The sequence below is a fragment of the Harpegnathos saltator genome, unplaced genomic scaffold (genome assembly GCF_003227715.2).
Source record: "Harpegnathos saltator strain DR-91 unplaced genomic scaffold, Hsal_v8.6 scaffold795, whole genome shotgun sequence".
Taxonomy (NCBI): Eukaryota; Metazoa; Arthropoda; class Insecta; order Hymenoptera; family Formicidae; genus Harpegnathos; species Harpegnathos saltator.
Window position 1 is genome coordinate 523638 of NW_020230643.1, and position 12720 is coordinate 536357.

Here is a 12720-nt window from a genome sequence, read left to right on the forward strand (position 1 = left end):
GACAGTCGAGCGTTAAGACCCATCTACAATGGCTGCAAGAATAAAGCCCTTTGCACAATGCCAGGCAACAGGCAATAAGAATAAAAATACACCAATCACAATAGATTATTCTTGTAATAGTCGATTGTGATTGGTCTATTTTTATTCTTATTGCTTGTTGCCTGGCATTGTGCAAGGGGCCTAAGATTGTAAGCGTAAGCAGTATCAACCATAATCGATTATTCTTATAATAATCGATTGTGGTTGGTCTATTTCTTACTGCTTACGTGAAATTTATATGCAATTTTCTCTTAAATTTCGTATTTATTATTTCTCTTACGGATATGTAAAGTCAGCTATTATTTTCCATTCTTTTAGTCGTCTTAACGTTGAATTATTCTTCTTCTTAATAACAGTGTGCTTCTATATGTACTCTTATATTCCACTTTCTGTACTTTGCATAACGTATCACATACGTTTCGAGAGAAACGGATGGTATTACCCATTCGTTGCGAATGATAATTTGCGTATACGTTTCACTTGCGACTGTCAAGAGTACGATTCTAGGAATTTTCCATTGCGATTAGTCGAAACTTGCCACTTACGTATACGCAAATAGTTCAAGAATAGGACCCCTGGTCTACGTGTTGTAAGCTGTAAGCCGTAAGAACTGATCAATTGTAACCGATTATTTTTGTAATAATTGACTGTGATTCGCCAATTCTTACGGTTTACAACTTACGACACGTATTGTAGACTAAGCCTTAATTCTACAGCCTACGTCTAAAGACTATTTTTCTCATCCATTAAGCTCCTTGCACAATGCCAGGCAACAGGCAATAAGAATAAAAATAGACTAATCACAATAGATTATTCTTGTAATAGTCGATTGTGATTGGTCTATTTTTATTCTTATTGCTTGTTGCCTGGCATTGTGCAAGGGGCCTTACTCCTGCTGCCATTGGCTGCGTTCCGATATTCACTGCCAATAGTGACAGTACTACAAATGTCGTTCCGATATAAGCGACAGTAAGTTGTCGATACGTTTCCGTGTTTATGTGACGTAATAGATTCCCCTAGAAAACACGTCACTTCCTGCTTTGATCACTGCGGCTCGCGAAGTGAGGCATTCGCAATAGCAACAAGGAGAAATAAAGCCAGCGGCACACGGTGTTTGTTTTCGTGCTGGATTGCTTGCTGGATGAAAATATTGCGTTGTGATTGGTACATTTCCGAAGATGGATGGAAATGCACCAATCAGAACGCAGTATTTTCATCCAGCACTAAAACAAGCACCGTGTGCCGCTGGCTTTACTCCCGTCTGGTAAACGGCACAATCTACTTGTACCGCCCTCTGCGGTAGGCCCCGGATGTGGGCGAACTAAACGGGTGACGTCATGCGGAGTGGGGATATGCGCCAACTGAAGTATTAATTGGCAAGCACAGAAAAATGTTATAGCGAGCAACAACGAGCAACATATCCACACACACAATTATATGCATGCAATTATATTCATATGCATAAATGTGTATCTCTGTTCATAATATGTTCATAAGATAATGAGAATTAGAAAATCAAAAAACAAAATTATACAGATTATCCGGTAACTCGTGATGCAGCTGTAGATATTAGTTTAAAGTGAACAAAAATTTCTCAATCATTTAATGAACAACCACGTACAATTATTAGTTATTAGTCAAATTATCATTTATTAATGAAAGAAGATTTGTTAATCATTACATATTCAGAAAAGACTCAGCGATCGAAACCGTCAATTCGACATTGATTTGACATTGTTTCGACGTCGATCAATGAGTCTTTCCTCGCTGGATATTTGATCATATCCAGTTTAACAATAATTAACTTGAGAAAAAGGAAAGTTAATTAACTGAAATATTAATGAAGATTCAGGGTCGGTTTAACGTTGAAAATAAATTTATCGTTATAGAGTGGGAAAGATTTCGACTTGTACACTCGTGAATTAAAAGGTATGTGCACCGATTTTTTGTTGACTTCGGAACGCGCTCCAACTTGAGGAGAAAGATAACCACTGCTTCATACGTCAGCGCTGTCACTTATTACGAGAGCAGAAGGATGGCATATACGAGTGTCAAATAAGTAGTGATTGTGGCGTAGACACAAATGTCTTGGAGACTTTGAATTATAATTGAAGAAATGAAGAAAACAAATAGTGATTGTGAAGAAAAGTGGCAAAAGGCTTCATAAAATTTGTAAAACAGCATATTAAAGGAGAGTATTAATTGTCTAATAATATTTTAAGTGAAAATATTTTTAAATTTGAGTGTAAGTTAAAAAAGTTATAAACCATAATTTCTTTAATGTTAATAATTTTATAGCTATAAATTTGCCATCGACGTTAAATGAATATGCATGTAATGCTATCATTTACATAGGTGGACAATTATATTATTGCGCTCATAAAAAATAAGCAGCAAACCAAGTCGAATGATATTTTTTTAACAAGATACTCATATCATTCAACTTGGTCTGCTGCTTACTTCTGCTGAACACAATAATATAATTACTCACCTATGGAAATAATAGCATTATATATATATTCATTCAACGTCGATGACAAATTTAACATTAACATTAACGTAATCAATATATCATAATCAAATTAACATTAAAGAAATTATGGTTTATAACTTTTTTAACTTACACTCAAATTTAAAAATATTTTTCACTTAAAATATTATTAGGCAATTAATACTCTCCTTTAATATACTGTTTTAAAAATTTTATGAAGCCTTTTGCCACTTTTCTTCACAATCACTATTTGTTTTCTTCATTTCTTCAATTATAACTCAAAGTCTCCAAGACATTTGTGTCTACGCCACAATCACTACTTATTTGACACTCGTATATGCCATCCTTCTGCTCTCGTAATAAGTGACAGCGCTGACGTATGAAGCAGTGGTTATCTTTCTCCTCAAGTTGGAGCGCGTTCCGAAGTCAACAAAAAATCGGTGCACATACCTTTTAGTTCACGAGTGTACGTCTGATATTGTCAAATATTATCCTCCCATTATAATAATTTTTCGCATCAATATCCCTCATAACATAACTTTTAGGAAATATATATAATATATAATATATAATAATGGCAGTATCAGTATGAAATTTGTAAATATACAATGATATGGTCTTATTTAACAAATTACTTGTAGAAATATCGAGTATTTATAAAATATTGTTAATTGTTAACGCAATTTTTCTAAATACTATTTCAGCAAAATAGTAATGATATGGTGAATCATCTTAACAGAATATTTGTAAAATGAAATGTACCAATAAATTGTCATTATTATGAAATATTTATTATATATGTAGAGTAAATGTACTATATAGTTAATATGGAACTTTCTTGCGAGTCTATTTGACATCGTAGTAATAGATGTTGCATAAAATTGTGAGCTTATATATGTATTATATTATTATGGTATAATAAGGTTAATGAGGTTAATATATGCAATATATATATAGCAGTTGTTGATATTGTTAATATATTATATATATGGATATGCACGTATGTGTGTGTACGTGCGCATGTGTGCGTGTGTGTTTATGATATGTACGCACAACGTTTGTGTGTATATATATATATTATAGATTAGTTGCTATTTCTACTTATTTGTTAATTATTTTACTATTACGACACTATTACTACTCTATGATGATTAATAATAAGATATTAATATATATTTATCGCTTTGTATGTTGCTCACTGTTGCTCGCTGTAACGTTGCAAGAACGTCTATCTGTACTCGCCAATTCATATTTCAATTGGCGCGCATCCCCATTCCGCATGACGTCACTCGTTTAGTCCGCCCACATCCGGGGCTTACCGCAGAGGGCATTAAAAACTGCAAACCAATTTTTACAAGAGGGAGTTTGGACCTTCTGAGTAGCAATATGACGGCATCTATCGAAGACCTGTCTCTTATAGACGCGGAAGACAATAAAGAATATAAAATAATTGTGAGCCGTGAAGATGCGGTGAAAGCATGAAAAAGTAAAAGTACCATTTGTAATCTTGATATTGTCATAAATTGTCATACTGTTATTTCTTTTATAGATATGACTTTTGCAACATTATTATTGAAGGAGGCGAAAAAAAGTATTATGCAGCCTATGCGATACATTCGAGAATATCAATGAACGTAAATATCACAAACGTTTTACGTTAACATAGATATATAAAATAAGTAGCATTGATTAATATTCAATTATCTGTTTTATCTGTTTTAGCAAACCTCTACGAACAGTATCTCTGAAAACAGTACTATTGAAAATACAGAAAGTAAGTTAAACGTTTATCTACATTTACGTGATATTATTAATAATACTTCTTTATTCTAATAATGATACTACTTAAGTAACTTAATCTAATAATATAATATAAAAGTCTATAAGAGCCAAATGCAAACTTAAGGTGCATCAAATAATCTATACTGTCAATCCAAGAAAGGTCAGTCTAAAAATGGCATGTATTTAAAAAAATTAATACATGATATCTTTTTTAATTTTCTTAATTAACTTTCGCCTGACTTTATTTAATTGACAGTTTCAATTGTTCGATGCATCTTAACCTTATGTTAGTCTTAGTATAAGTTAGTATATGTTTTTTCAAATATTTGTATATTAACTTAATATGTGTATACAAAAGCAGGCATTCTTAAGCTCCAACAGCACTCACTTTTAGTCATCGTATCCTTTATAATTTTGATTTTAGAGATTTTTGCCGAAGGAAACTTTTAATCAGCATCACCTAAACTACAATATTTTCATAATCTCAGCCAATTTGACCGAAGCCACTTTTTTCCTATAAAATGTGCGGGGTCCTTTTAATAAGGAATTATATCACACCGGCTACAACATCGATGACGCTCCATTTGTAAATATAAATAACGTTTTTCTATAACTAACGTCGTTCTTCCTCTTTTTCTTTTTCTTTGCGCAAATTTGACTCAAGATTTATCTATGTCGTCATGCTGGTGGAGACACAGAGTGTTCGGAAAAACTAAGGCCTGTGATGCAATTCTTTAACTCGTTATTGGAGTTAACGACAGTTTCGTTATCGTTGCGCAACTTTTCTACGGTATACAAAAGCTGTGCAACGATAACGAAAGTGTTGTTAACTCCAATAATGAGTTAAAGAATCGCGCCGCTGGGGCTGTATTCCGTACCTGCATATCGACTGTTGTCGATGTCGTTCGCGGCATTGCGCAGGTTTTTCATATAACAAAAAAGCTGCGCAATACTGCTAACGACACCGACAAATATCGGTACGCGAGTACGGAATACAGCCCCTGTGGTGCGATTCTGTAACTCGTTATTGGAGTTAACGACAGTTTCGTTATTGTTGCGCAGCTTTTCTACGATATACAAAAGCTGCGCAACGATAACGAAAGTGTCATTAACTCCAATAACGAGTTACAGAATCGCGGTACTGGTCTACAATACGTGTCGTAAGTTGTAAGCTGTAAGAATTGGCGAATCACAATCGATTATTACAAAAATAATCGGCTATAATTGGTTAGTTCTTACGGCTTACAGCTTACAACACTTCCCAGTAAGCAAAATGCTAGCAGAATGCGCGCAGATTGACGCCAATTTTGATCAGATCTCCACATCAAAACCATAGCCATCTGTGTCCTCATTAGGCTCGTGTTTTGTCGACAGGACCTGTGCGACAGGCCGTGCGAGCAGATTGTCAGCAGAAACCGCGCAGGTCCTGTTGCCAAACTACGCGTAGAGTCTGCGCGCAGAGTTTGCTCAGTTTCTGCTGCCAATCTGCCATCAAATTACTGCAAGTCTTGCGCGGTTTTTGGTACAAATCTGCCATCAAATATCCGACAGCAGGATCTGGCGCATATTTGACCGCAGATTGGCAGCATAATTTAATATGACAGATTCTGCGTTAAATTTGTTGCCTATTTGCCATCAAACTATGATAACAGGCTTTGTTCGAAATCTGCTCGCGCAGGTTTGGCTATCTGGGTAGTTGATTGGAGGCAAGATTATCGTACTACCTAAACGGCTAATCTGATCGAATTCTAAGTGAGCTCAATGGATTCCTTGGGGTTGACTTACATAACAAAACTGTCTTTACTTTTGTCCTACGTGCACTGTAAGTCGAAATATTTTAGTTCAAAGTACGAAATCGTGAAAAACTATCACGTCCGAAATTCGTCGTCAAAATGTCCAGTTCCATCAGACCTGTATAGGTGGCGACTGTGAACACGCTTGTCGCTCAGCTGAGCCCGCGAACATGTCGATTGATGCTTAACCTAATTTTTCTTGACAGTTGGATGTCGCTTATCTTATGTGTATTCTACATGTATTCATACGTTAATTGCAAAAAGTATGAGTTATATTTATTATTATTATCCAAGAAATATTATTCTGTTATTGTTACAGTTGCATTTAAAGTGATTAAATATGTGTATTAAAAAATTACAGACAAAAAATTACTTTTAACCTTCTAACGTAACAGCACTACATAATGGTTACTTATTGTTTATTGATAAACTTGCTATTACCATTACTAATTCTATAAAAACTACTTGTTACCACTCTAGTAATTTAAAGAGTGAATGAGCTTTTAGTGAGTGAAGTAGTGAGTTTGTACCATTAGTGATAGTGAGTAACCACTGCATAGTGTTGTTACGTTATAGAAGTTTGAAAGTTATTTTTTGTCTATAATTATTTAGTAAAGACATTAGTCACTTTAAATGCAACTGTAACAATAACTTAATTATATTTCTTGGTCAATAGCATAATATAATTAAAACTTTTATGATTATAAATGCATGTAGAATACAAATATATGAGGTAAGCTATATCGACCTGTCAAGAACAAGATCTTCAAAACTTGCTATCACCACTACTAATTCTGCAAGAAATACTTGTCACCACTCTGATAATTTGAGGAATATTGTAGGAAGTATTGAGTTGATATCGATGAGATTTTTATCAAGTTTTAAAGATCCTATTCTTGACAGGTTGATGTCGCTTTGTGCACATGTATTCTATGTGCATTTACAAGGTAATCAAAAATTTTAATTATATTTCTTGATTAATAGTATAATATAATTAAAACTTTTATGGTTATAAATGCATCTAGAATATAAATGTATGAGGTAAGCGATATCAACCTGTCAAGAACAAGATCTTCAAAACTTACTATCGCCACTACTAATTCTGCAAGAACTATTTGTCACCACTCTGATAATTTGAGGAATATTATAGGAAGTATTGAATCGATATCAATGAGATTTTTATCAAGTTTTAAAGATTCTGTTCTTAACAGATTGATGTCGCTTACTTTGTGCACATATATTCTATATACATTTACAAGGTAATCACAAGTTTTAATTATATTATATTTCTTGGTTAATATAATATAATTAAAACTTTTATGGTTATAAATGCATGTAGAATACAAATATATGAGGTAAGCGATATCGACCTGTCAAGAACAAGATCTTCAAAACTTGCTATCACCACTACTAATTCTGCAAGAACTACTTGTCACCACTCTGATAATTTGAGGAGTGTTATAGGAAGTATTGAGTTGATATTGATGAGATTTTTATCAAGTTTTGAAGATCCTGTTCTTGACAGGTTAATGTCGCTTACTTTGTGCACATGTATTCTATGTGCATTTACAAGATAATCACCAGTTTTAATATACTATTAATTATATTATACTATTAATCAAAAGTTTTGTGGTTTACTTGTGATGTAGAATATATGTGCAAGAGATGAGCGACATTGAATTTTGAAGAAAAGGATCTTCAAAACTTGGGTTAAACGTTACCAACTCAGTACTATTTTAATAATTTAAATAATGTAAAAACCACTTGTTACCACTCTGGTAATTTAAGCAATAATGAATCTACAGGAGGTTGTGAATTAATGTCGCAAAAAAGTTTTTATGGTCAAAACAAAAAAGGAAAGAAAGCACAACTTAACGTTCTGTAAGATAGGGGATTAAAATAACGCTGTAACATAGACAACTAAAATTGCAGCTTCATATTGTCTCCTAAATACAATATCACAAGACAAAGTGTTTACAGGAAGTTGTCAACGTCGCAAAAAAAATTTATATTATTCGATTGATTAAATCCTATTCTAAATGCCATCGAAAGCATGATTACCACCTAAGCAAAATACAATTTTTTTCTTTCATGTTTCGTTTTTTGTCGAAGCTTAATAATCATTATATTTTCGATGGTGTTTAAAGTAGGATCTATATATACAACAGGAAACTTATACATACAACAGAAAACAGAACATCAAAGAAAAAAAATTATATTTTTTTAAGTGGTAATCATACTTTCGATCAGTGTTAATGTGATAAATCTCTATTCGAAAGAGAGAGACAGAGACTCTCTGTCTCTCTCTTTCGAATAGAGATTGTCGCGCATGCGCGTGAAGCCTCTCCAACATCGGAACACTGATTTCAATGATTAATTGACAACCTCATGTAGACTTGTGATGTTAGAAATTGAACATTTGAATTCACTTGTTTATACTTTCCTGTTATATATGTAAGTCCTATTCTAAACATCATCTAAAGTATGATGATTATTGAGTCTTGACAATTTGTCTGTTATCAATTACAATTACAAAAAGACACGCGCTATGCATATGAGAGCGAAGCGATTTTATATGTAAGATACTTAGATCCATTCTTTTATTTAGGTACGCATCAGTTAATATTTGTCATCTGAAACTTGTCTAATTATTTATAAAATACTCAGATAATTATTTAAAGTTTGATTTAAATGTTTCAGTTAAATGATACATATGTGACATCCATATATTTGTAACAGCGCTTTGATTGAAGAACTGAGTTAACCAATCAAATCGTTCCACTGGGACAAGTGCGTTATGCATCATGCGTTGTGTCGTCCCAATGGGCTGTATTCATAGTCCAGTCTTATATTTAAAATCGTCTTAAGTTCACGTTCATTCATTACTCAAAAACTACTTGTTATCATTCTGATAATTTAAATAATAATGAATTATTATAAAAAGTATTGAGTTGGTAACGTTTTCATCAAGTTTTGAAGTTCCTTTTCTTGACAGTTCGATGATGCGTATCTCATGCATATGTATTCTTAAGTTTAACACAAAAGGTTCAGTTATATTTATTATTATTATCCAAGAAATATAACTCTGTTACTGTTATCGTTGCATTTAAAGTGATTAATATCTGTATTAAAAAATTACAGACAAAAAATTACTTTTAACCTTCTAACGTAACAGCGTTACAAAGTGGTCATTCATTGTTTATTGAAAAACTTGCTATCGCCATTACTAAATCTCTATAAAATCTCTATAAAAACTACTCGTTATCGTTCTGATAATTTAAAGAGTAATGAATTATTATAGAAAATACTGAGTTGGTATTGTTTTTATCAAGTTTTGAAGATCATTATCTTGACTGATCCATGTCAACTCAGTGCTTTCTATAACAATTCATTACTCTCCAAATTATCAAAGTCATAACGAGTAGTTTTTGTAAAATTAGTAATGGTGGTAGCAAATTTTTTAATAAACAGTGAGTGACCACTGTATAGTTTATAGTGCTACTTATGTTAAGTGCTGCTTATGTTAGAAGATAAGTAATTTTTTGGCTGTAATTTTTTAGTACAAATGTTAATCACTTTAAATGTAACGATAACAATAACAGAGTTATATTTCTTGATTAAAAGTAATAAGTATAACTGAACCTTTTGTTGAACTTGAGAACATACTCTAATATATAGAATACATGTGTATGAGATAAGCGATATCAAACTCAAGAAAAGGATTTTCAATATTCTATGAAAATGTTACCAACTCAATACTATTTATAATAATTCAAATGTGTGTAAAAAAGATGTGAAATCCAAAAAAAATTACTTTTAAAAGAAAGAAAAAGAAGCTGCAAGTATACGCGTTCCAGCGTTTGTTCCGCAAATATAGATTTTAAAAAATGTTATAAAAGAATAAGGACCTAGAAAATAATATGGGATGTTATATTTTAAAAATTATTTCATTGCATGGAAAAAATATTCAGGAAAAATTATTAATGCAAGTTTGTACAAAAAGTGTTACTTTTTAATCTTTAAAAAAAAGTAATGAAATAAAAAAGTTATGCCAACTGATAACGCGAAAATATGTTGTGTATGAAAAACGAAGCAACGAAAGCAAATAAAATTAAAAATAATAAAACAATGAAAAATAAAATTAAGATTTAAACAAAAACATTTGGCGTACCTAGGATGCATTAAAACAAAAATTGTAATAGATTATACATTTCAATCTTCTAATAATTGCGTTGGTAGATTTTATAATTATCTAATGGCAATTTATATTTCTAAAAGTTAATATTGAATGTGTTAAGACTATTTATATATTTGACAGTTTATAATATTTGGGTACGCCAAGTGTTTTGTCTAAATCTTAATTTCATTCTCCATTGTTTAATTATTTTTAATTTTATTTGCTTTCGTTGCTTCGTTTTTCATCTACCTCAATTACCACTTTTATTATCTGTACACAAAGATCCTATTTTTGTATAATTATCGGATGCAAATATTAATAAATATCTTGGTTCTTTAGGTACTGTTAATTTGTGGACTATTTATTTGACTATGACGAATTAACAATCAATATGCGTCAACAAAGAGATACATCTTATTGCGATTTGTTATCCAGAATTCGAATTGGTTTACTGAATAAATCTGATTTAGAAATTCTAGAAGATAGAAAAATATTTTTTAAATGCATTTCATTTAAGTCTAGATTAAATGAATTATGTAACTTTATCAATGATTTGCCACCGGACACTGTGTGCTTATTACCTACTTGTCATATGTGCGATGTTCTAAATCTTGCAATGCTAAATCATATATCTTCAAAAGAAATATTATTGATTGCTGAAGATATTATTGAATGTATTCCATATGTAAAAAAGAAAGTATTAAAGTTATTGTCAGATAATGATGATAATAATTCTAAAAAAGCTGGCCTTTCAAAACAAATTATTATTAAGGTCGGAGCAAAAGTTATGGTACGGCGTAATATTGATGCTAGTTTGGATCATGTAAATGGTACAATTGCTACTGTTATTTCAATTGTAGAGGATACGTCAACCAACTATATAGAAAAAATAAACATTTTCTTATCGTCAGGAATAAAATATTTAATTGAAAGAGTAAGCGTTAAGTTTGAGGTAATGGATAGAGCATATGTCATTAGAAAGCAATTTCCATTGTCTTTAAGTTATGGAATTATTATTCATAAAAGTCAAGGACTGAGTCTATAAAATGCTATCATGGATATAGGTAACTTCGTATTTAGTTGTAGCCAAGTTTATGTAGCATTATCACGAGTAACATCTATAGAGGGATTATATTTGATTAACTATGACCCTTCATCAATAAAAGCTTAGTAAAGAAGCTATTATTGAATATAGTCGATTAAGAAAGACATATAAAGCAGAGGCAGCAATGATTACTATTTCAAAAAAGCGTCATCGTAAAATAAAAGATGTCTTATGGACATTGCTAAACGTTTTTTTCTCTGTTCAAGAAACATATAAAGAAACTCCACTCACAGAATGGGTATAAATTGTTTTCAAAATACAGATAAAGTTTCGCATTATGTAAATGCAGTACTGCAATGTTTGTTACATTTAGATGATATTAGAAAACAATTGTTCATTTCTGATAAGCTAAATGTTTTAGGTAAATTAGCAGACTATTTTTCCAGTAATAAAAAACGAGATGCATATGAATTTTTTAAAGTTCTTTGCGCAAAATATGATTACATAAGAAATTTATTGGAGTATAAGATAAATACTATAAGTCGATGTAAATCTTGTAATAATACAAAATGTATTACAAATAATTACACAATTATTTCAATTCCTATTAATGATTTGAAAAAGAAAAGTTATAAGCTTCAAGATTTGATTAATGTTACGTTCTCACATTGGTATCAATCGCTTAATGGATCATATGAACAATGTGCAGGAAACGATATGTTATTTAAAAATGAATTAATATTGACACAAAAAATAATCGTTATACGTATAATATTATTTTCATTACAGGGTGATAAATTGATGAAAATACCTACAATTAATATATGCGCTGTCCCAACAACTAAAGTATTAATAGTTGGCCAATTTTATAAAGGTATGAATGTCATATTTCATCACGGATCAAGTATTGATAATGGTCATTATACAAGTATTTGTAGAAAGTAAAAGAAGGCGCCAAGTACATGCGTCCCAGCGTTTGTTCCGTATAAAAAACACTGATTTTTTAAAAATTGTCTTTAATATTATTTAATACAAATATTATTTAAAACAAAATATTTAATACAAAGAAATAAAGACGAAGATAATAGTTCTCGGATATATAATTAACCGTTCCATATAGAAAATCCCGTAAAGGACTAATTTCTAAAAACAAACTCCAAAAGAATGTTACAAAAAATAAAGACAAAGATAACTATATTATAGAATATTATGAAATGTTATATTTTAACCTGCCAAAAACTGTATCCTTGCATGAAAAGAATGTTCAGGGAAAATTATTAATACGTTTGTACAAAAAAATGTTATTTTTTAATACCTTATAACAAAAATAATGAAATAAAAAAATTGCGCCGATTGGCAATGCAAAAGTATGTTATATAAAACATAACAAACG

At 31.3% G+C, this 12720-nt stretch overlaps 1 protein-coding gene across 1 annotated transcript in view; it reads left to right on the forward strand.

Moving 5' to 3' along the window:
• The window catches only part of LOC112588050 (uncharacterized), a 144675-nt gene extending 138282 nt beyond the window's left edge, over positions 1 to 6393 (forward strand). The window contains exons 3-6 of the mRNA XM_025306645.1: positions 4080 to 4164; positions 4253 to 4304; positions 4737 to 4898; positions 5991 to 6393. Coding sequence (XP_025162430.1) covers positions 4080 to 4164; positions 4253 to 4304; positions 4737 to 4762 — 163 coding nt within the window. The 3' untranslated portion in view covers positions 4763 to 4898; positions 5991 to 6393. The remainder of the gene's footprint in view (positions 1 to 4079; positions 4165 to 4252; positions 4305 to 4736; positions 4899 to 5990) is intronic.
• The last annotated feature ends 6327 nt before the right edge of the window (positions 6394 to 12720 follow it).